The 26,018-nt window shown below is 40.3% G+C and overlaps 1 protein-coding gene across 3 annotated transcripts in view; it reads right to left on the bottom strand.

Annotated features, from left to right (window-relative positions):
• Positions 1–25,496, bottom strand: part of dis3l2 (DIS3 like 3'-5' exoribonuclease 2) — a 59,975-nt gene extending 34,479 nt beyond the window's left edge. The window contains exons 1-9 of one of the 3 annotated variants that reach the window (XM_061243137.1): positions 25,408–25,496; positions 23,964–24,650; positions 23,526–23,668; positions 21,838–21,891; positions 17,854–17,955; positions 11,024–11,225; positions 5,651–5,754; positions 3,639–3,868; positions 1,877–2,050 (exon numbers count right to left, since the gene is read on the bottom strand). In XM_061243137.1, coding sequence (XP_061099121.1) covers positions 1,877–2,050; positions 3,639–3,868; positions 5,651–5,754; positions 11,024–11,225; positions 17,854–17,955; positions 21,838–21,891; positions 23,526–23,668; positions 23,964–24,627 — 1,673 coding nt within the window. In that variant the 5' untranslated portion in view covers positions 24,628–24,650; positions 25,408–25,496. Of the gene's footprint in view, positions 1–1,876; positions 2,051–3,638; positions 3,869–5,650; positions 5,755–11,023; positions 11,226–17,853; positions 17,956–21,837; positions 21,892–23,525; positions 23,669–23,963; positions 24,651–25,170; positions 25,273–25,407 lie in introns of those variants that run through there. The other 2 variants (XM_061243139.1, XM_061243138.1) reach the window with 2 other exon arrangements.
• Positions 25,497–26,018: the final 522 nt, after the last annotated feature.

Below are 26,018 nucleotides of genomic sequence, written 5' to 3'. Positions count from 1 at the left end.
GCAAAAACATTCAGCTGTTGTCCGTGTTATGGAAAGCAGTCAAAATGTCAGATCATGTTAATGATCAGGCTAATTAAATCATTCAGAATTGGATAAAGCCCTCCTTGCCTATCCCCGCTTTTGTGCCTTGAGCTAGAGGGTTCAGCCCCCCCAAATGAGCCAGAGACTACCGTAGCCATCTGCTGATCCCTTAGCATAGTGGTTATAAGAATCTCAGGAACACTTTAACTGATGCTCATGAAGACATTCATGACTCTGGCATGAGTGCGACATAATGAATGATTCATAACATGCTCGAATGTGTCAAAAATGGTTTTAGACAGTTTGGGCAGTAATATTAAGTATTTTGTACATTTACTTTTGCCTTTGCCTGATATAGCTTATTCACCAAAAACTGATGAGTGAAATTCAAAATTAATATAATTAATATTATATGAGACTACATATCAATGTCACATTTTTGATGCACTTCACATGATTATTCAGTATGTCATGTTAATTGATAGGGATAATGCCCCAATGTTACACTGGAAATGTATACTAGCATGTCCATAACAAATGTAATATACGTTATGAACATTGATCACCATGGCAGTAGACGTCATGAGAGACTAAGCATACGTGACATGGCCACGAAGGGGTCATGAATATGGGTTTTAAGCATAGTATTTGATTACATGTGGCCAGAATATCAGCACTAAGCAGACAATGCTGAAGAGCACAATTCCTCTAGAAAGAAAAATGTGTCCTTTGATGCAAAATGTCACGCAGGAAAATGTTCTGCAAACATAAAACTTTCAAGGACAATTTAATTATAAGTTGTCCTTTGGAAAAAAATTCAAATAAGTGGCTTTAAATGGAGTAAGCCTTTTCGTACTTAAACTTTTTTCAGCATTTCAAATGTGTAGAGTTTCTGAAATATCACTTGGCTTTACAGAAGAAAGGTTTAACTCATCAAATATAGATGTGTTAATCTGTCTTTTTAAAATGACTAACACATGAATTAGTTTCCAACTCACCGACTCAGGGTGGTTTGAGTATCTCAGAAACAGCTAATCTCGAGATTTTCAGGCACAACAGTCTCTTAGAGTTCAAAGAGAATGGTGTGAAAAACAAAAAACATCCAGTGAGCAGCAGTTCTGCTGGCAGAAATGCGTTGTTAATAAGAGAGGTCAGAGAAAAAGGGCCAGACTGGTTGAAGCGAACAGAAAGGCTGACAGTAACGCAAATGACCACAGATTACAACAGTGGTATGCAGAAGAGCATCTCTGAACACACAAGGCGTCAAATCCCTCAGAAGAAAATTTAGTGTAAAAAAATGTATAATACCTAATACAGTGCTCACTGAGTGTACAATGCCACAGTTACTGGCAAACATCAACAGAGCTCAAAAAAACATTTTCATCCAGAACTATTTATTCTATTGCTGGAATTTACCAACTGTGTCTGTACAAGCAGAAGTTTCCACTGAAGGACACCAGTATTTTGGGGCAAATGTCAATTGTTTTGAAGAGTGCTTTAGTCAGCTGTTTGCTGGTCTTGGCTTGCATATCGACACATCCAAGTGTACATTAGCCAGCTGTGAACGGAAATTAACCAAGACTATATAGGAACTTTAGTTCACAATGTCAGACTACAAAGATAAAACATGAACACTTCCCCAAATACTGGTGTGGTCCAGCAGAAACTTTGGTGTGAGTGGAACTCTGGGCACGTGGAAAAATACTTTTAAAGCCTGCACCCACACTGGCCCTTTCGGGGAATGATTGAGTATCCCTGGATTAGAAAATTAAGATGGCTACAAAAGAGGGTTATGGGCATACTGGTGGAAAGGGCTGTTAAATATTGTTATGGATGTGCTGGCAGATCTACATACCTCAGATCCCTCCGTTTACGGAGCTCCCCCGGTGGGATGGTCCAGGGCAGGTTTTGGGGCAGACATTGCAGGACATCCTCAGAGAACTCGGAAAAGTCCACATCATATTCCATCAGGATGCCCTCAGTCTCTGGCTCAATCTCACCAGCCTGTCCAAGGCTCTTAGCCAAACGCCTTCAGGCATTTAAAAAGAGGAAAGAATGGACAATTCACAAAGTTATACCAACTGAAATAGTAGTAACTGAATAACAAGTATGTACTTTGTTCATATATTAATGCAAAAGCAAAGATAGAAAAGATATTCATTGTGTGAATGGAATTCACTGACTGACCGACTTCAAAAATAACCGTCAAAGTTCATGCCTACACCTACTGTATATTTTATGACTATATCACTGAAGGTAATTTAACTTAATTGCATTGTAATTATCACTATTTACCACCAGCTATGACACAAAGATTGTCTAATCACATTGAGATTATTTAAAGCACACACTGTCAAGCAATCAATGTACAATGTACAATCTCACTGACAGGCTCATCAAAGACTTTAACCTTGCAATGTAAGCCTACCAATACAAACGTTTGATTTCCCTTTCTCCGTTGTTCAGTTTGCTACTGAACAGTGAGTCAGACACATTCCCACAAACACTGTCAACACCTATTGTCAGGCGGTGGGGGTGTTGAAGGAGAGAATTTGCGGGATCATTGCGGAGCGCAAATTGGAAGTTTCAGATTCTTTGGGATTTCTTTGAGATATTTTAGACTTGTGGATGTTGTTAAGATTAGCTCATCAGTACAAAGATGAACTTAACGTTAAAGTAAACAAATGTTTGTATTCAACTTAGCAGAGGTTAGTGGACCAGCGACTCAGCCAAGTTGAAAACACAAATCTAAAATCCTAAAATCCAGCTAAGACTAGCTTGAGATACCAGCTACCCAGCGGTTTCAAAGCATAGCTGGGGCTGGTCAAACCATGTTGAGTATGGAGCTTGTCTAACTGGTCAAACCAGCAACCAGCGGTGTCAAAACCTAGCATAAGCCTTTTTTTCTGGCAGGGGTTGATATTCGCTTGCAATGCTGGACAGGGATGTAACGTTACAAGTGAACAGAAAACAATGATAGTGTATTGTTTTTGGCGGTGGGTTTACAGTCTTGTGAGGGACAAAGTGAGGTTTCAGATCAGTTTGCTTCATTGTCTTCCCCATCCCACCAGACTCAGAGGGAGTGCTAATGTGTGTATGGCCTGACTGACTAATCGACTGTTGATTTCAATGCTTGTGAAAAACTTAAGTTGACGCCTGTCCCTGGTTCAAGAAAAAAACCATACCCTGACTTCTTGTAAGTTAGAGAAAAAAAGAAAGGGTTTATTTATCCACATTGCAGACACAAACAAACCAAGGTGCATGTTCCACGGACAAAAATGGGCAAGTGGTTATCCTCACAGGACATTTTGGAACACTATGGAAATATTTGTCTGTTAGTGATTATGCACTGTAACCTACGTTGCATTTATGTATGAAATGAGAGGACAAATAACGTTTATTATATTTTCAGCGCCGCCAAGAACACAAAACGTGCCTGTCCGAGCGCGCAATGCATAACGCATAAACAGCAATCTCTTCATTTGGAAGACCACATACATGCATGCTTGCCTTACCAGGACCTACCACCATTAGCACACATTCAAACTTTTATAAGGAACCTCCATTTCGAAAAGGTAAATAAAGAAAGCCTAATGGAAGCCCCCCTCTGCACTCACCCCTCGGCAAAGGTGCTGTTGTCATTCCAGTGGGTGATGCGACAGACAAAGAGGGTGTTGTTGTAGTCACCCGGTCGAGACGCAAAGTTGTCCGGACAGTCGGCGAGCGGCACGTTCACCCGTGGCACACGATGGTCAACGGGGGAGAACATGGCAAAGTCCTTATCGGGGAGGAACTTGAGGAAGCCTGTTGCAGCCCGAGAGTGCTTCGGCTCCACAATGTAGACCACCTGGGACAGGACGGTATCAGAAAACAGAAAGCATTAATGGCTAACCTCAATGACTACTATAGACCCGTTTGAGTTGTGTCTATGTCCATGGAGGATACAGCATTGAGACGGATTTGGGAAGGGTCATTATATTACATTACTGGCATTTGGCAGACGCTCTTATCCAGAGCGAAGTACAGTTGATTAGACTAAGCAGGAGACAATCCTCCTGGAGCAATGCAGGGTTAAGGGCCTTGCTCAAGGGCCCAACAATAAGGGCCTTGCTCAAGGGTCAGCAATGACTTTGAGGTCTGCCGATTCTCTCAATTTCACTGAAAGTGCAGATCACAGATTTTTATTGGACAGAAATTGGAGGATATTTGTGCATATTGGTCCTATTGGCACCATTTTGTTTCTTTGACTGATTCAGGTTTGGAAAAAAGTAATGAGGGACAGTGCTCAAGTCCCCATGCTTGGGCTGCCTTTATTCATTCTGCATATCCTCCACCTTTGTCATCATAGCCAAGTAGGTATTCAGACTTCACCGCTATGCTGAATCACACAATTATACCGCTCAATTCCCATAGAAATTAGATGACAATAGCCAATCAGTCTCAGTCTCATTGATGCCCACGTAACTCCGTGTTAAAGACACCTGGCAATATTTGCAAAATTGCTAACCCTTGACCAAGATTGATTCTGAAATTCTCGTACTTTCCTATTTAATGTTTAAGCTGGTTTACTGTAATGCTCTCTTCTTTGGTTTACCAGGCTTAATATTTGAATGGCGACAATTAGTACGGAATGTTGCCAAGATGACATCACCCCAGTCACTAAGGCACCGTACTGGCCCCCCTATTAAATCCAAGGTTGGGTTTAAGGTGTTGCTTCCTGCCTATAAAGCACATAATGGCCTTGGACCTTCATACTTGGAGAATCTGACTGAACCTTATGTTCCCAGCAGCACTGATTTCTTGGTAAGTTGTTTTAAACGAATTTAAAACAACTGTGGGAAGACTTTAGCTGATATAATTTTTTCATCTTCAGTTTAATATTCATCCAAGGGAAACTGGGATGCCTGCTTCAAGAGCGCTATAAAAAACCTTGTATTGTATGCATTGTACCTATAAGATATGCTATGCTTGGATAAGATAGAGATAAAGGAACAGGGTAATTGGATGGGGCAAGGCCCCTACAAGATTATATTGTTTCTAAGAATGCTGCTGTCCTAAAAAAAGAGATATCTGAATCTAGGCCTGCGATCTACAGGCCCTACCCGTAGATCGCAGTTTGTCTCTAGAGAAACTAGAAAATATTGGTATTTATGGGAGGTTATGGCCCTGCCAGGAGTTTCTTTCCACACTTTAAGTTCGAATGCAATCCATAACATTCAACATACAATGGAAATATGTAACAACATAAAAGTCTATATAGATGATAAAATAATGACAGCTAAAAACTCCACTACACATCTCCACTAAGCAGTTACAGCTTCAAGCGGAAACCAACGTGGTGTGATTTGGTTTTATTATATGGAATATGTAGATGGAGATTCCGACTTCCCAGATTTAACAATTATTTGTCTACAAATATCACCTCCGTTTAACACCATTATTAATCTGCTTAACCAGCAGTATGGAAACTCCTACTGGCTTCCCTACAGAAGTGATCAACATTACAGAAATGACTGCTGGCAGCCTAAACAACGATGGAACACCTACCTGACCAATACTAAGGAAGCAGGTACTGACATCCCAAGAGAAGTGACAGGTACATGCAGGACCATCATTACACAATCCTTACCTTAGCAGTCCTCTGAAGGCACTTCTCCGACACAGTGCAGGGGTTCGTTGAGCCACAGGCTATATCCTTATTTGAACCTTCACTGTTGCTTTGACAGTGGGACCCTAAAGTACAAAAAATAATAATAATAATAATAATATTGCCTGTACAAAACAAAGGAATAGAGAATGGCCATTATAATTCAAATAATTCAACCATTCCCCTTAAAAAGTTGCCATTGAGAAATTTTGCTGCCAAAATTTAAAAAAAAGAATCGAGACCTGGTTTAACCAGACCCTGATGTAGCTAAGGGGGACTATGTTTGTAGCAGAAACTATATGGGCTGGCCCATGCAGAAGTGGCTTTAAAAAAAAAAGTATAATAAAAATATATAACATTATATTGGTGATATAACAGCTCTCCCATGAAACCAGCAGCAAGGTTAAATATAACTAATTTTTCCCATGGGCTACATTTACTTCCTTTATTGAGGCATTTCCATCTCATTAGGCTACTTGTATTACTACAGAATGTAAGAAAATGTGTTTTGTGGCTTTAAGAGCATTGCATTGTGGTTTTGACAGTGGAGATATCAGCCTACTCAGAGCAAGTAGAACTATAATGAAAAAATCCTTCATGTATAGCTCTGGACTTTATTTCCAAAGCCGGATGAATTAGCTGGATAACTGCACTGAGTAACGCCACTTAACTCAGGGGAACGTAAGCCCTGAGTCTTATATTCCCCGTAAAGCATCTTCTGTTGAAATTCGGAGGAGAAAAACATATCTGGTTATATATCGTTACAGTCTAAAATTGATAATATATTGTGATAAAACGTATAGGCCTTTAGCTAAATCTAAATCACTGAACTGTATAGACAAAAAAATGTTAATGCTTTTTCGCAGTCTCACGTTATCTAGTGATTTGAACAAATCAGAACCTGCATCATGTTGTAAGATCCTAAGCAAACAGCCATATCATTCAATATAAAGTGCACATATTTATAGGTACAACAGCATCCCCCCCCCCCCCCCCATCACCCTCGAGGTGCAGAGGTTATGTACGTACAGCTACATACATAGCTGTCAGCTTTTCATAAAGAGAAGCATTGCATAGTACTTCTGGTATTCAGACCGCTATGCTATTTTTTTACTGCAATCTGCACTGTTGTATGTATGTATTGCTTGCATTCTCCGTGCTAGCATGGATGTTTGGTCTGCCATCTAGTTACAGCTTTCTGTATCTTCATACATACTATATAAGCAATCTCGCGCATGCACTTTTTAACAAGGTAAGGCAGTCACCGATAATAGAAAACCCCAATTGTTGCTGATGTCTGTTCTTGCATCTCATGCATTTTACTCTTGTATGCGTAAATGGGCTCAACAGATTTACAATCTTGTTACTAACTACGGTATTTTATTCAGTATTCAGAGAAAAACAACCAACAGAACACCACTACCCACACAAATTAACAATAGTGGAATGAGCCATCTTAATGGCATTCCAAAGCTTTTCTGTTGATCAAAGTGAGAAACCCTTGGCCCTATAATTGGAAAAACAATGATAACAATGAAGACATACAAAATGACTTAAATTTGTGTTGTTTTACATGGTCTGGCAGTTAGGCTTCCCATTAATTAAGTCTGCATCCCTCCAGCCGAGCATTACCAGACATCCTGCAGATATCTGCCAGTCTTCCGCAATTAAAGAAACAATAGTAAAGTACTTAATGATAAAATAAATCAATTAAGGTGATTCTTTCCAAATCAATGTTCCTTTTCGTCATGCTGTGTCACCCAATTAACGCTATTTTTAGTTTCAATGTGGTGAAATTCCTTTCAAAAATTGTTTTATTGATTAACAAAAAGATTTGCAATTTTGAATGGGGAACCATAAGGGGTAACCTTTCTCTGATAAATTTTTCAGAGTAGAGATGTGGATGTACGGTGAATGTAGAAGGAACATCCACAGACTGATTTCAGTAGGATACCACAATAACAGTACTATACTACGAGCAAAATGTACTTGTGTATTTGTACAGAATCTCATAATTCACAGAATTCCAACTTTTTAAGGTACGTTGTTGCGTTCAAAGCCCACTTCAACCAAGGAATCTCCAAACTTTTAGAAGATTCAGGTCAGCCACAGTCACAATTACAAGAATATTATCTGCAATGGGTTATTACCAATATTATATTTTAGGGTTGCATACATTGTAATCCTACACAGCACAGGGACAGCAGTAAAACATGTTAATTAGAGGAAATTATATCATTTCAACTCAGTCAGTGCCAGTTTGCCAGTCATTAAACAAATAAAAAAGCATGCACATCAAATTACAAGCACTCCAATAACAAAATCAGTTGACACTTCATCTACATAGCCCCTCATATGTTCAAGGATATTAATTAGCACAAATACTAATTTAAGAGGGTACTCAAAGGAGGACAACAGATCCTAAAGTTTTGCCTTAAAGACATTATCTCCAGCAGAGGATCGGGGGATTTCTAAACTGCTGTCCAATGATAAATTAACTCTTAAATGTTGTATCATCTGCCTTGGCCCTGTACTACTGAAAAAAGAAATATGAAAACAGGAGTTAAAAGACAAAGCAGTGAGGTCATTCAATTCACACAGATTATTTCTGAAATGCCACTAAATGGCAATATTCCTTTTAAGTGCCTTGAGTGGGACCTGTGACAGGAGAAACGAACAGGCAATCTGGCACTTGCAGCTTAATCATCGCTTTTGTATACTGGCAGTTCACATTTGTTCTTCATACTAAATCAGGGCTGACAATTTGGAATGGCTTCCAATATTTTGCTATACTTCATACATATATAGTGATTCATTAATCAAGGATACTGAGGCTATTTCAGGTTTCTGTTGCATGGCATGCAAGCCCTAATAAATCCGTTCATGAGCTGCCTGAAATAAGCAATATACAGAGTGCAAATACAGACCACCCAAATAAATGCTATTAAAATAAGACTGCCATTAAAAAACATCCAGCACCTACAAGGTGAGGTTTAGCACTGAATTGTATTCAATGCCATGAAGGATAACATCAAAAACCATCTTGCCAGCCAACAGACACCTCATTCTTAATCTCATTTTATAAGAGGCAAACAAAGAGTGTATAGATACGTTATATTCCTTATTGCCATGGAAGCAGCGTAGGTAAGTGAACATTTGATTTGAGAGCTAAGAGCATGGTATATCCAACTGTGCTTGGAAGATCCTTTTTTTCCAGGGTAATGCCATGTTCTTACTTCATGTAGTATTACATTACACCAGCAATTATTAGACATTAAATACTATTAGTATTAGATTATAAAAAACTAGTGCTGTCAATCGATTGAAAAAATTAATCGAATTAATTACAGGCTTTGTAATTAATTAATCTAATTAATCGAAATTAATCGCACATAATGATATTTGCCGTGAGAAGCAAAAAAATGTTGTAAAAATGTTTGAATGCAAATGGATTTTAGTAGATGAGTGAATAAATGAACATAATAGACATTATTTACTTTAAAAGATCAACATATTTTATTTCAAATCTTTTATTTCACAAACGGCCATAATATTGAAACTAAGATATGACCTAATGCCTATGCAATAGACCGTTCCCCTTATCGCAATGCATCCTGGGTCCTGTATCCAGGAAGCAAGAAAACCCATTGGGTTATATGGGAGTTTGACAACAAATTATGGAAAATCAAATTACATCTTGTGAAAAATCTTTACGTCTTTCAACTCAACCTGACCCCAAGACTCATCCATGAGGTCCGGGTCTAGTTTTGAAGTGTTGCAGAGGCAAGAAATCGCTGCAGAAGTTGCAGATAAATGCACGCATCCCCGCCGGCGGCAGGCGGGGCCGGGGGAGGACGCCCTTACCCAGGCAGCCGGTCTTATGGGGCTCCACCGGAGCTCGCTACAAGAGGGTCGGCGGCAGAGGAGGACCCCGCGCGTTCCTCCTCTGTGCCGACCCTCTCGTAGCTAGCTCCGATGGAGCTACAAGACCCAGTGCCCGGGGAAGAGCATCCTCCCTCGGCCCCGCCAAATTCAACTTCTGCAGCGATTTCTTGCCTCTGCAACACTTCAAAACTAGACCCGGACCTCATGGATGAGTCAGGTTGAGTTGAAAGACGTAAAGATTTTTGCAAGATGTAACTTGATTTTCCATAATTTGTTGTCAAAACTCCAGTTTTTCCACCGGGCTCACTGCTATGTGTTTTGCGTTGAGGTGATATTTTAGGCTCGAGTTACTCCGATGGTAAGCGAATTCCTTGCTGCACAAATTGCACAGAACCGTACTCCTGTCAACAGTTCCATCCGGCCGTTTTTTGAATGTATATTTCCCATTCAATACGCCAAGCAACGTGTTCTCATCAGCCTCCATCTTGTTTGCAAAGCTACTGGCCAGTGACGTACGGGGTCAAGGGCATCACAGCGCATAATTAATTGCGTTAATTTTTTTAACGCGTTATTTACTCTATAATTAATTAATCGAAATTAACGCGTTATTTTGACAGCCCTATAAAAAACATTTAAAAATTACTCCCATGGAAATAATTATGGGTATTGTACCATTGTCATTGAGCTAAATTACTTTCATACAGCCATTGTATCAGCTGCAGAACAGGCAACAGGAAGTGCTCAGCCTCCAAATCTTGCTTGTACCTACACTGACATTCGAATTTGGCCTGCTACCACATTAAAAACAGAGTAGCCCCCCCCACAGACTTGGATTGACTCTGGACCGTGCCAGTGCCGACTGTGGTCGATTGCTCCATAGGGTGACGTGTAAAGGGTAAATGAGGGTTCAGTCAGTCAGAGATCCACATTCCAGTGCCTAAGAACCCTCACGGTTCTATTGGGCACCTGTGGACTGCTGCATAAGAGACGCAACTATGTGAGCTTGGGTGTGGGTCATGGTGTGAAAAGTCAGGCAATACAACGCCACGCATTTCAGAGGCAGGAGACACCACATGTTCTGAAGGAGAATCTTAGAGGTCTTCACTCTGGCAGTGGCTACAAATATCAAACTGGATATTCCAACTGAGGGTGTGAATTCAACATACTCAGCGCAACTTGAGTGCCTATATATATATATATATATATATATATATATATATATATATATATATACACACAGCAGTCTTTAAAATGATGCTGGGCAATTGACTTTAAATGAGTGATACAAAAACCTGGATTCTTCAGAGTGCCTGTTGGTGCCTATTCACTGACAATAAAGCAACTTATGAACTTATTGGGATTGCAATTAGCTTTACTATTTTTTGTACTCTTCACTGGTAATGAGTAAGCACTGTTGGCTCTTCTAAAGACTTCTGTATGTCACTGTACAAGGACGCAGGCACACCATACCTGTGGTGTTGAGTTTCAGCCGCTCCAGAGCTTCAGTGGTGTCCCTGCACTGGGCCGCCGCCCCGTCAGGCTGGTCCTCAGCCACGTCGGTGTACTGGCCCTCCACGATGACGTCAGGGCTGGACGGCTGCCCCGCTTTCTGCCCGCTCCGGGGGGTCTCCGGCTCGCTCGCCCCCTCCCCGTCGGTGTCCGACTTCACCACCTGCGGAAGGACACCACGGCAACCGGTCAAAGGGAGCGCTTCCCGACTTAGGATACGTGATAGCAAGGGACATTCGTGCACATTCACATTTCTAAAGCTTTCAGCGTTCCCAGGAGCACAGTGGCCTCATTCATTTTGAAACAGAAGAAGTTTGGAACCATCATGACTTTTTCAGCCTTCCAGCCAAAATGAGTAACATGGCAATTAGGGCCTTGGTCAAGGAGGTGACCAAGAACCCAACAGTCACTTGACAGCTGCTTTCACATGGCAAAAATCTGACACTGCATACAACGCTGTAGGGGATATGCCCCTAGTTATGAGGATTGATAATTAAGACGTTTTCTGTCTTAATAATCCTCACGTATGGTGGCAATTATGTGGGATAAATGGTTAGACCATCCTTCTAAAAAAGGCGGTGTAAGGTAAAATAGTCTCAAAATAATACATTACATTTTAATTGAAATTATTTTTAAATGTACACATATGCATTTAATCTTAACTAATCTTGTTCATCTAGCTTTTTTACTTCATAGCAAATAAAGAAATCACAGATCTGACACAAAACGAATTTTGCTTAACACCTGAACATTCTGGCTTCCAGAAACATACCTCAAACAAATTATATTAAAATATTTTAATGAATGACATTAATTAAAATTTTTCCAGATCAAGAGGAAAATTTTTGGAATCACTCAATGTTGAGGAGAAAATCACTTTGTAAATTTGTATTTCTAAAACAAATAGCAGCAAAAGTATGAATATGCAAATTAATCTGTAGTTAAAAGGGAGTGTTTGCAGCCCTTAACGAGCTGTTGGGCTAATTGAAGGGAAACATGGCTCCAAGACGAGAGCTGTCAATTGAAACAATGGAAAGGATTATGAAACTCGAAATCCAACACGGAGTGTGGCAAAAGATGTTGGTTGTTCCCAGTTAGCTGTGTCTAAAATTTGGTGCAAGTTTAAACAAAATGGGAAGGTTATAAAAGGAAAACATACAGGTAGACCACGGAAGACGTCACAGCGTCAAGATAGAAAACTCAAAGCAATATGCCATGAAAATATAAAATGCAAAACAAAACAAATGAAAAAGAAATGGGGCGGAAACAGGAGTCAATGTTTGTGACAGAACTGTACGAAATCGGCAGAATGTAATGGGATTTACATCCAGAAAAGCCAAACGAAAACCAGCACTAACACCTAAATCGAAGAAAACAAGGTTGCAGTGGGCTAAAGAGAAGAAATCATGGTGTGTGGATGATTGGATGAAAGTGATATTCAGTGATGAATCACGAATCTGCATTGGCCAAGGCGATGATGCTGGAACTTTTGTCTGGTACCGTTCCAATGAAACATACAAAGATAACTGCCTGAAGAAAACAAGCAAATTTCCCCAGTAATTTATGATATGGGGTTGCATGTCAGGTAAAGGACCGGGGAGATGCCAATCATTACCTCAACAGTCAAAGCACAGGTGTAAATTGGTGTTCTTCAGGAAAGGTATATCAACTCAATGACATGGCCAGTCCGGATCTTAATCTGATTGAAAATTTATGGTGGAAATAAATATTTAAAAAAAGGTCCATGACAAGGCTCCATTCTGCAAAGCTGATCTGTCAACCGCTATACAAGAAAGTTGGAACCAGCTTGATGGAGAATATTGTTTTTCATTAGTGCAGTCCGTGCCTCGAAGAATTCAAGCCGCATTAAAAGCCAGAGGAGGAGCAACAAAGTACTAATTGTGATTTTTTTTGTTGATTCCAGAATTCTTTCCTCAACATTGAGTGATTCCATATTTTTTTCCCTCTACTTGATCTGGAAAAAAACATCCTATTAGTAAAAATAAATGCAGGTAATTTATTTGAGCTATGTTTCACCAAGCCAGAATGTTCAACTGTTAAACAAAAATTGTTTTGTGTCAGATCTGTGTGATTTGTTTATTTGCTATGAAGTAAAAAAGCTGGATGAATATCCTCGAAGTGTGCGGATTCCATCATTTTTTCCAGGGGTTGTACTGATTTAGTAAGTACCAAACAAATATAACTGATTCAGCTGAGAAGATGAAGGCATTTGTGAGTTCATTCAATGCAGGAGTAATATTACATTACACTACATTAATGGCATTTGGCAGACACTCTTATCCAGAGCGACATACAGTTTATTAGACTAAGCAGGAGACAATCCTCCCCTGGAGCAATGCAGGGTTAAGGGCCTTGCTCAAGGGCCCAACAGCTGTGTGGATCTTATTGTGGCTACACCGGGGATTGAACCACCGACCTTGAAGAAGCCACTCTTGAGTAAAAGACATCACAGCCCACTTGCCAATTTAACTATTTGGGCAGAACTCCAAGCACTATGTCTGACAAACACCAGGCAATGCTCATCATCTGGCTAGTAACCATCCCTAGGGTGAAGCATGGAGGTGGCAGCATCATGCTTGGGGGCTCTTTTCGGCAGCAGGGACAAGGAGACTTGTTACGGCTTGTTACGCTCACAGTTCTGTCCTTTGAATCTGAAGATAATTCATTCTTTAAAATACAAAATCTGTTTGGCCAATTTGATTGAATGCAGGGAATTCACTGTAGCCATGACTGTAACTGCAGTAATAATACAGGACATTGCATATTAACAGAACAACACACTACATTTACACCTTGCCAGCTACCCAAAGCACAAAACAAAAACATCAGCAAGACGCTGAGACATTTCCAACTGAACATATTACTAGTAGGGAGAAGACTGTATACATTACATAATAATGGCAAAATTCATTTGAAATCTCATGTCCTCCAGGAGTAATTGTGGCTGCCATTTCTTTCACTGGCTGACGTCAAAGTGTCATCAAAATGAAACAATCAATCTCAAAATGTATTTGAATTACTCATTTTCATCTCTCCTAGGTTTCATGCAATTAAAAAAAGTCACCTTGTTTACTCTCGATAAACAATTAAACGTGATTGGAGACCACGTCAATGTTTAAATAAACGAAATTAAAAAAGGTCAATCGTTTTCCTAAAACCACTTTCTCAAACAGACCGTATGCAACCTCAAATGTTAAACGTCAGCTTGAATTAAAAATAAGTGTACAAACCCATGTCAAGAGCACACAGGAACAAACTAACAAACTGAAACCATCTGTCCGTTTTCATTTCATTCTGATAGTCTACTTTTTTTAAAGAAAAAAGTCAATTGTCAACCAAACACATACTTTGTTTGCATTACATTAACAAAATTAAAGACCTTAAAAAATAAAAAATAAATAAAAAGTGGTATACCAAATGACAGAGGGCCAAACTTAACTTCGTTAAGAGCACTTTTTACTTCTTTAAAGTTAGCTCTTTTTAATGCTAGGTCACAGGTTATTAAAACCTTTATTTTAAATGATCTCACAATCTCCACTCCTTATTTTTAACCAAGACCTGGATTAGACCTGGTGACAGCTGCCCATTTGCTGAGCTCTGCCCTCCAAACTTCAGTTAATTAAATTCCCCCAGGCTCACAGGCAGGAGAGGCAGTCTTGCTGTCATTTTAAGAATAAACCTACTAGCTATCAAGTCCTTCTGTTTACAGTCATTTTTAATAATCCCATGTGTTTTTTGTGATCTTATCCATCGCCCCATAAACTCAATAACAGTTCCCCCTCCCACCCCCCGATTTCTCCGATCTTTAATCTTCCGGTATTCTTAGCTACATCTGAATTGTCATGGTTTGTGATTTTAATATTCATGTAGATGACCTGGCTAATCGTTTTGTCACTGAATTCTTAAAACACTTCTGAATCTTTTAAGCTAACCCAAAACCTATTAGATCCCCACGCATGACAGAGGCCACACCCTTGATTTAGTTTTTACCCTGGGTTTATAGGTTAACTGGTCACTGAAGTCTCCATATCCAACTGCTGGATATTTCTTTGCATATGCGGCTTTCTCCTAGTCCACTGGCTATCCTTCCATCCAGGTTCCTTAAAGAAGTCCTGGAAGTTCTAGCCCCCAACTTACTGACCAATATTAATAATTCCATCACCTCTGGTTGTGTTCCTGATATTTTAAAGCGTGCTACTGCCCTGGCTCTCTTTAAGAAAGCTGGCCATGACCATGCTGATCTGTCAAACTACCAGCCGATCTCTAAATTGCCTAAGATTTAGGAAAAGGTTATTGTTCAGCAGCTCCTAGAGGTAACTGTCGGAAATCCGGGTTCTGTCAGCCGCATAGCACTGAAGCCAAACTTCTGAGAGTCACTAATGATCATCTCATGCATGCAGACATTGGAGATCTCTCTATTTTAATATTACTAGACTTGAGTACTGCATTCAACACTATTAACCACACTATTTTATTAAATAGGCTGAGGCATTGCGTGAGTATCACTGGTTCTGCCCTTGACTGGTTCACTTCTCATTTACCGAACAGATGTCTTACTGTGGCCATTGGTGACCTTGTTTCCTCTGCTGCTCCTTTGCCTTATGGGGTCCCTCAAGGACTGATTCTGGGGCTCATTGTATAGGCTTCCTCTTGGTCATACAATTAGGCAGTTTAGCTCAATCTCGTATCACTGCAATGCAGATGACACGCAGCTGTATTTTTCAATTACATACATGCACATGCATCAACAGTAATCATACTTTAAATAACAATTGCTCACAATGTACTGGATATCTTTATGAATGGGGGGACAAATCATTGAGCTAACCGGAAAGAAATAGGTAGAACTCGCATCCAGGAGACAATTATCCTCAGACTGTGTGGATCTTTTCGAAAAGAAGCAGAACTATGAAAAACTAACTAAATATTTTTTGCAATGGACGTTAATGTTTTTTCTTATCTCAGTAGACCCACAGAAAGGCCCTGAAGGCCCTGTTTTCCATTAGAGCTTGAATAAGTACATACTATTAATCAAATCTGCTTTGGACAACAGCCCAGATTCCTACTTAAGAAACAATTTTAACAAAAACTAAATTAAAATGACAGTGACTCACTAACAACCCAAAAGAACCAATAAAGCTGACATCTGGGACATCAGTCTTACGTTTACAGTACCATTCACTAGCTGGTGAACTCTGTACGATATATTGTAATCAGTGTAGATTAGAATTTAATCTTAATCGGTTTCATTGTTTTGTTCTGATGTGATGCAAGATGCTTTCAAAAGCTCATTCTCCCAAAGGTTTCGGAGCTCAAGAATGGTGTGTAGTGACTGATCATGCACTACATCATGTGCCATGGCATTTTTACTTAGGAATAGCTCACATTCTGGAGTTTTATGATATTTCTGTTTTTTTTGTTTTCCACTGGCCTAGACAATTGTTGTGTGGGGTATAGGCACATTAATGAGTATGGAGTTTAAAGTTAAACTTCAAGTAACTCCAAAACGCATGAGAAAATGTATAATTAAGACTGGAATTGTGTCACAGTTCAAGTTCCGGGACAAGCCATGGGAGATGAACATTACATAACGTTGCACAGCTGATCCATCCTGTTAACACACTGTTCCAGTTCAGGGATGCGGCCCGTGGTTTGGCATCATATTCAGATTGTGTCAGTGCCAACAGTGACAGGCAGCTCATTTCTCATTTTTCATGCACATATTCTTCTAAAAAGATACATTTATAGACAGAATCAAACTCATTGCCATAAGAAAGGAAGTTAAGATATAAGGGGCATTTTCATGGCCAGTAAATGGGACAGCACAAAGAAATATGTGGAATATTTGCCAGAATGCAATACAGACAGCTAGCTGCTAGCTTTCAGACTCTTACAGGGATACTGTATGCAGATCTGGCTCAGAGATGGGGAAGAAAAAATGAAATTCAGAAAGGGGGATTCAAAGGCCACGTCAAAAAAGCATTGCTTTCAGACTACGGAGGAAAGGTCTCTCAGGAAAGATCTCTCAACTTTGGTTTCAAACAGCCAAGCAACGACCTCCCGCTTTTTGTCTGCAAAATCTTATCGGTTCAAAATTTGAAATGTCTCTCGATGTCAGTCTACTGGGCCAACCATTTACAGTGATTTCCATGTCGACCTCGGATCTGAGGAACGAGGCCCCCGCTTCATTACCCCTCTCTGGTGGTATCCCGTGACTGAATATACAAGTTTGCACTTATTCAATCAGACGCATTAACACAGCGTGCTCTGAGCTCTCTGCCTGCCCTGTGCTCCGGCTGGCATGGAAAGAGCACAGACTGTAATTGAAGTTGTTCAGGGAGCTTTGTCGTGGATTTGCAGCTTGTCATAACCCACGTCCTCCAGTGTGAGAACAGGTATGGCTCATGGAAGGTGGCTGATTAAAAGCAGAAAGGCACAAACTCAAAGGAAAGAAAGGCTTTCTAGTTGCCATGCAAGGACCACCTTGAAGATAAAGAAAGGCAGAGAATAAATTTAAAATGGCAAGCTAAAATCCAAATTCACTCTATCCTCAATTGAGTAAAGAATTTCAAACAAACACATCTCAAGATAGATATTCCATAAAATGAATCAAATTGTAATACTTGTGTATTTTCCAGACAGAATGGGGAGGAAATTAGCTACTGTCCGAGATGGAAATTAAAAATTTGCAACTTCTTTGTCAACTTCTTTGTCAGTGTCATGGCCTTAAATGTGGAAGTCTTCATCTCCTACGAACACAGAAGCCTTACCTTCCACTGCTCCCGGGGAAGGATCTTCACCACGACCACATCCCCGTTCAGGGCTCGGTTACGGGCCACTATGCCATCCAGGAATATATCCCGCATACCATCCTGCAGAGAGAGAGAGAGAGAGAAAGGAGAGAGAAAACATTTAACAAGCAGCTCAGCGGACAAGTTTACTGAATCAAAGTGAAGAGCATATGATAACGCACCCGGGGGAAGATGAAGAGGACTTGATGGAAATTTGCAAAGTGTGAAAAAAAAAAAAAAAAAAGTATAGACTTAAAGGGTTAAACAATTGATTAAAGTTGATAAAATGCACCTTTTCACCGTTTGCCAAAACTGGTCTTGCGATTTGGCATTGCAATACAGATCCCATCAAGCAATAGCCCACACGAACATCTATCTCATTGCTATTACCTAAAATTTATCGGCAATCAACTATGAGAGATAGAGGCAAAGACGCAGGGAAATGGCTGTGCATGTTCTCCTGTCTTTTAAAAACAAGACAGGAACAATGCATGGCTATGCCAAATTGCTTTGCTGAAAACATATGCAAACATATATGTCTTTGTGACATGGTGCATTATCATGCTGGAAGAAACCATTAGAAGATGGTTCAATTGTGGCCATGAAGGGATGCACATAGTCAGCAGCAATACTGAAATAGATTGTGGCATTCAAGCAATGATTGATAGGTATTAACGGGCCCAAAGTGTGCCAAGAAAACATTCCCCACACAATTACACCACCACCAGCAGCAAGACAGGTGGGGTCCATGGATTCATGCTGTTGGTGCCAAATTCTGACCCTACCATCTGTATGCCTCAGCAGAAACCGAGATTCATCAGAACAGGCTAGGTTTTTCCAGTCTTCAACTGTCTGGACAACTGTCAACAGCTTTCTGTTCTTGGCTGACAGAAGTGGAACCCGTTGTGGTCTTCTGCAGTTGGAGCCCATCCGCCACAAGGTTCAACGTGTGCTGCATTCCGAGATGCTTTTCTGACCACCATAATTGCACAGTGGTTATCAGATTTTCTGTAGCCTTGCTGTTAGCTCGAACCAGTCAGGCCATTCTCCGTTGACCTCTCTCATCAACAAGACGTTTTCGTCAACAAATCTATTCCGCCTAGATGAGTATTGCATCATTCTAGAGACGTTGTGTGTGAAAATCCGAGGTGATCAGCAGTTATACAGAAATCAACAGAAATAACTGAGATCAGATTTTACATTAACTGAAGCTCCTGACCTGTATCTGCATGATGTTATACACTGCACTGCTGCCACACGTTTGGCTGATTAGATAATCATATGAATAAGCAGTCGTGCTGAAAGGTAAACAGAGTTCCCGGGACTTCATGGCTTGGTTTTTGTCCAATCAATTCAATTTGCCACAGGTAGACTCCAATCAAGTTCAAGATACACCAAGCATAATTAAAGCAAACATGCAACATGTGCCACAGAAAAAAAATCAGAATACTTATGTAAATGAGAGATTTCAGATTTAGATTTTTAATTAAAAAAATAAAAAATAAAATAAAAAACATTTTCACTAGGTCATTATGGTTTATTGAGTATAGATTGTTGGGAAAAATGGCAATATTATCCATTTAAGATAAAATCTACAACACAATAAACTGTGCAAAAAGTAAAGGGGTCTGAATACTTACTGAAGCAACTGTATATCCTACTTTAAAAGATAACTCGGTTATAAAACTAATGGCTGCTTAAAACAAATGTTGTGGGTTATATGAATTAGGCAACCTATTACCCAGATGTACTGCACTGCCAAAGTATGTCTCAAACTTGGGAGGGCAAAGTGCAATACAAAGACTACGGTCAGTCACTTTATTCTAGCTTGACCATTCAGTGGAATATTATTCAAATGTACATCATTAAGTGTGTGATTTTACATCGGCCTTGATCAGTCAACGCAATCTTCTTCCAAAGACTGGAAGATAAAACCATAATAATTCTTGTTAAGGATCACATTGAAGATTTGAGACAACCTGCCTCTTTATCACTGCCCTTTTCAACTGAACTTTATCACTGCCCTTTTCCTGGAAGTACACATTCCACTTCAGTGTTAGCTGTGTATATCACTTGCAACAATAGAACTAAATTCTTGAATGCATAATACAAGAGCAGAACATTTAAATAAAGCAAACAAGTTTCCCGCAAGCTTAATGTCATACAGCTTTTCCCAAACATGGAGCAAGTGTTAGAAACAGTCCTGCATGTTTTAGGAATTTAACAGAACCTGACTTTAATTAGACCTTATCTGGCACTCGTCAAATGTCTCATTTGTCTAGTCATGGTTTTCGTCTGTGTGCTGTGGTCTCAGACTGGAATCCCATTTGTGACTGTACATAATTACATTTCACAGTATTTTCTTCCGACCATAAAGGAAAAATGAATTGGTCTCTGATAATATTGACAGCGTTTTAGGACCTGGGGCCACAAAGATTCACTAAAGCACCTCGAGCACATATAAAGTATATTTTTATATATATATATATATATATATATATATATATATATATATATATATATATATATATATATAACATGCAAGCCATTTGCTTCTGGTAGGAATGTTAATGCTAACCATGAACAGGTCACTAGGGACTTCTGGTTGGTTTCCAGCCAAGATGGCAGCCAAGTTCAGAGTAGCTCATCCTGATTCTTTTTCGAAACTCTGTGTAACATCCTGCGTTTGAACTATTTTATGTGACAACTGGATTCAATAGAGAAGAGAATGGCAGAGGAAATGGCATCCGTTTTCATTTTTCCCTTGATTTAATAAATTTTCCTGATAAGCGTGCTGTCCTTAAGCGCCATGATTATATGTACACAATAGTAGCTTACTTAAGTTGTCCACCTAGCCAGCGTAGTTTGCTTCATTAACGATTGCTTTCAAAACACACAGAAGTCTACCTACTGCAACAGGGAGTAGGCAGGGTTAAGAATGCAGCCAAGGTAGCGTTATGGACGAGGGCACCTTCTCTGCATATTTTTATTTTTGAATTTTCCTGAAAAAAGCACAGACACTACCTCATTTCACAATTTGTCTACAGTTGGAACAAAACTGTAGCTATACCCCAAACCATATTAAAGCAACCAAACAAATGAATTGGATAACCAAGATAGGGTAGTCAGGAACAGCAGCTACTGCCAGTTTTGTAGCCGGAGCATATCCACACATCACAAGCACACATTTCATCTCAAATGCATGCAACGGCCTTCTCTGTCATCCTTGTGTTCTTGCAAAACTGTTTTCGTCAATAACACTTGGCAAGAATCTACTTCCCAAGAACACAAGTATGTTCTTGTATTCTTGGTATTGTGTTCTTGCTTTTGGAACAGCACTTGGGCCATAAAATATTGAGAAAAGATATTGAGAAACACCCCCAGACTGCAAGTGGACAATGTGGCAGATGCCAATGTCTTGCAGGGCTTTACTGCTTCGATCACTGGAGTCAAAGAAACACAATCTGAACTGTTTGCTGATGCAAGCCATCCACCAGAATGTGGATTCTTTCCAGACAAACCCTGGTAAAATAGAGGATGACATTTCTGCCATGAGCACTTTTGTTCTCTTCTGACCAATTGAATCGGCAAGGTGGGCAAAGACAAAACAAAAATAACATCAAAGAGGCAAACCCCGACGTCTCAAAGCTACAAGGGGGACTAGCTGCACTAGAAGACCACAATCGCCACTCCAACCTCCAGCATGTCAATTTGCCTGAAACCAGAGCCCAGAGATTTCATCAGTTTCCTACAGTGACATTTACTAATCTGCATTCTTGCTCTCGCCAGCAGAGGTCCTATTGAAATGGAGAAGACTGAAGTGCACACTGGAGAATCTAACAGAATGGCAGAGGATCTAACAAATTGGACCATGATCTTCAACTGCTTTGTTGTACCCTGCTAATTTCAAAAGCATTTTCAGACATCACACTTGCTGCAGAATGAGTGGAATGAGATACTCACAGGAGCAGGAATGAAGGCCTCATGATACTTCTTCGGGTTAATTCTCAATTGTCCCTGAACAGAGAGCAGAAAGTACTTCAGTTGTATATTCCTTTCTCCATAGGCATCATTTAGAGAGCAGTCCATAAGTATTTGGATAGTGGTACAAATTCTGTTCTTTTTGGCTATGTAATACAGCACATTGGATATGAAACAATGAATGTGAGGTTAAAGTGCACACTATCAACTTTAATTTGAGGGTATTGACATCCATAGCAGATGATCTGTGAAGGAATAACATCCCTTGTTATACAGAAGTCTCCCCATTTTAGGGGACCAAAAGCTGTTTTTCATTAGTCAGGTGTATTCAATCACTTCCTTAGTGCATGTAGAAAGAAGCTTTCAGTATTTAGTCTTGATTCTAGGCTTTTGTTTGTCTTTGGAGTCTGTTATTGACATTTGCCAACATTAGGACCAGAGCTGGGCCAGTAACCATCCAGAAATTATAAAGCTGAGAAGGCTTTCTAAAATAATAACCGTTTGGAACATCATTATGAATAGAGAGCACTGGTGACCTCAGTCATTGTAAAGGGACTGGTAGGCCAAACACGACATCTACAGTTGATGACTGAAGAATTATCGCCATAATGAAGAAAAACCCACAAAAACAGTAGGCAGGCATGGATGTGTTCGTAACTACTCTCCACAAAATACTTCCCAAACAGCTCTACAGAGGCCACACTGCAAGATGCAAAGCACTAGTTAACTGCAAAAACAGGATGGCCAGGTTACTTTCTGCAAAGTAGTACCTAAAAGAGCCTGCAAAGTTTTAGAAGGTCTTGTGGACTGATAAGACCAAGACTGACTTGTACCAGAGGGATGGCAAGAGCAAAGTGTGGAGGCCAAAAGGAATTGCCCAAGAACCAAAGCACCCCCTCATCTGTGAAACATGGCTAGAGTTTGGGGATGTATGGCTGCCACAGGTGCTGGCTTGCTTACATTGATAATTACATTGATAAATCATAGCAAGAGCAAGGAATTCTAAAGTGTCAGAAGTATCTTATCTGCTCAGGTTCAAACAAATGCCTCAAAACCTATTGATTGGTGCTTCATCCCATAGGAGGGTAATGGTCCCACACATACACAAGTGCTCACTTTCTTCTTAATGATGTTCCAAACAGTTTGTTTTAGTAAGCCTATCCTTTGGCCCATGTATGTTTTTTTTTTTTCCTTCTTATTTCTCAGCCTCATAATTGCTTCCTTGAATTCCACGGGCTCAATTCCAGTCTTCATGTTGACAAATGTCAATAAGACTCCAAAGGCAATCAAAAGCGTAGAATAAAGAATAGATACTGAAAGCTGTCTTATACCTGCATGAAGGAAGTGATAGAATACACCCGATTAATCAGAAAAACAGGGAAACAAACTGCCCAATTGCTTTTGGTCCCCCATTGTATAAAAATGGATGCAATTCATAGAGGGATAACCAGATATGGATATAAATACCCTGAAATTAGAGGTGAGAGTATATAGCACAGCATACACCAAAATATAAGCATCAAGAATCAGAAAAAGGTAAATGTATAGCTTCATGTTTTTGTTTTTTTATTGCAACTTTTAACAAATTAACTGTCCACAGAACAGTTTTCTTCAGGGGACAGAAAATGCTCTGCTATATGCAGACTTCAGCACTGAAAGACTCATTTTACCTGGACAAGTTCTCTTCTCTTCAACCCAGCAGAAACATCCTCAGTGCACATATACGCTTCAAACACAGGCTTCTTCTTTCCTCTGCCCGATTTATTCTTGTTTTTGCTCTTGTCAGGAGTAATAGAGGCATTTGGGCTTCCATCTGAATGCACAAAATGGGGGGGGAGAAAAAGAAAAAGGTCATATAGGTCAATGAAAATTAAAATTTCCATTTCAGGAAGCTTAAAGGGACTATTCTCTGAAAATGCTTTCAAAAACAAAAATTTCCCGTTCATATGAAGGGCATTAAACTATGAATTAATGTTATTTTTAAAGGTCCATTTTTTAACAAAAAAAAAAAATACAGAAACATGTCATTTTCAAACAGCCGAAAGACAGTGGAAATTGTGAGATTGGAGCCCTAAAATCAGATTCATCTTCCACAGGCTTTGCTTTACCCTGAGGCTGTATGGGGACAGCTCGATCAGGGCAGGCCCCCTCCCGCCCGACACCTTCACTGCTTTTTGACGCATTTTTCTTCTTTGACTTCTTCTTCTCGTGTTCCTTCCCCCCGCCCAGGGGGCCTGGTTTGTTGGGTGAGGGCCCCTGGCTCACTTCATTGCCTCCAAAGCTGCCCACGGGCGGCTTCGGCCCAGCTTCACTGCGCCGATGCTTCTTGGGGTGCCGCTGCCGGTGAAGGCCCTCCTCCCCAGACTCCACGTCTCCGTCCTGGCTTGTGTTGGTGTCTCTCCTCTCGCTGCGGTACTGTTGTCCAGCAACCGGCGCCTGCTGCTGATGCTTCCTGCTCTGAGCCTCGGCAGGCCCACCGCGCTCGTTCAGCTTCTCCATGTACAAAGCCAGACAGCTCTCTGCCTCGTTGCCTGTTGCAGCCTGGCATCCCCTATTTAGCTCCAAGTCCTGTTTATCAAAAGAGGCCTCTGTCCCATTCTGGTCCAGCTGTAGCTGCTGGGCTATCTGGTCACGGTAGGTGCGGAACTTGCTGCTGTGGTGCTGGCTGAGGAGCCTGGCGTAAGCGTCTTTCTGGGGCATACCGGCATGGGGCTGCCCGCATCTGGAGTCCCGGGATGGATTAGAACCCTTGACTTGTCTACGAGACTCCATGATCACTTCACTTCAGTGTGTGCCTGTGAAGCAGAAAGCAAGGCTTTAAAGACTGACATGCAAGACCTAAAACATATTTTTTCCCACTCTCATGACTCAAGTACAACTGAGGTTTGAATTAATTAATTGCACTGCACATCATGAATAAAATTACTGTGTAGCTTAGTATATCAGTAACATTTCTTTCTTTTCAGAAAAGGAGACTAAGATATTTTAACCGAGAACAGGATGTTTTGCTCAGATATACCTTCATCCCCTGTGTTCTGCAGTGCGAAAGCACGGTTCAGAACTTTTAGTCAGCTAAATATGATTAAAAATAGACGGCATACGAACGTTACAGGCAAACTACATGGGAAGACGGAAGGAATCTAAGCTGCAGTGAACTGGGAAGATACTGTTGATAGTTATACAATTGAAAAACACAATTCAGTCTACGGGACGCCAGCAGCTGAGGCTCGTAGTAGTCACAGTAACTTATTACACAGTAGCATTAACAGTAGTATTAATTACAAATCAGCAAGCAGTTTACGAATACTGCATTACATTTTAGTTGGCTGCTGTTTCCATTTAACGTTATCCTAGAACCTGTTCAATGTGTGTAGCCAGCAAGCTGCAGCCTCAGGCTAACTAGCCAGCTAATCACCCGAAAAGTCAGACATTCAAGCCAGCAAAAGCTGAAATCAATCGATGTACCAAGAATATGATAAGCTGGTAGCAAGGGCAGCTAATAGATAAATTATTAAGACGAACTAAAATCTATGTTCAGTAACAAACAGTTACCTTGACGAATCGCTGTTTTTTATAAAGAGTGAACTTCAAGACGACTCGTTGCGTTTTGTTTCCAGGCAATAGTTCAACAGGCACTGAAGGATTGTGGGAAATGACGTTCATCCTAACGGAGTAACCGGAATTGCCTTGTTACAATAGGTAAGATTTCTGTGTTAACACATTGTAAATCCCTTTCTATCATTGAAAAAGACTCACTGACATGTTGACTCACCCTCTGCCTCTGTTTATAGTCCTTAAATTCTGGTTTCAAAATATACAGTTGACGCCGACATTCTGTACCAAAACATTGACTGTCCAATAATTCAAGCTCATTGGTTGAAAATAGTTTTTAATTGTCACAGCCAATGGCGTTTCAACGTCAGCGCGTTTACAGAGAAGGGGGAGGGATAAACAGCGTTGTGGTTTTAAGGTGTTTGTTGCTGCTATTCCTCTCTTGACCATCCGAAATTATCTATTCATTACATTACATTACATTACATTACATTAATGGCATTTGGCAGACGCTCTTATCCAGAGCGACGTACAACAAAGTGCATACCCATAACCAGGGATAAGTGCACTGAAAGACCCTAGAGGGAAGTACAATTTCAACTGCTACCTGT

The sequence above is a fragment of the Conger conger genome, chromosome 5 (assembly GCF_963514075.1).
Source record: "Conger conger chromosome 5, fConCon1.1, whole genome shotgun sequence".
Lineage (NCBI taxonomy): Eukaryota > Metazoa > Chordata > Actinopteri > Anguilliformes > Congridae > Conger > Conger conger.
This window is presented reverse-complemented; position numbering and strand designations above follow the sequence as displayed.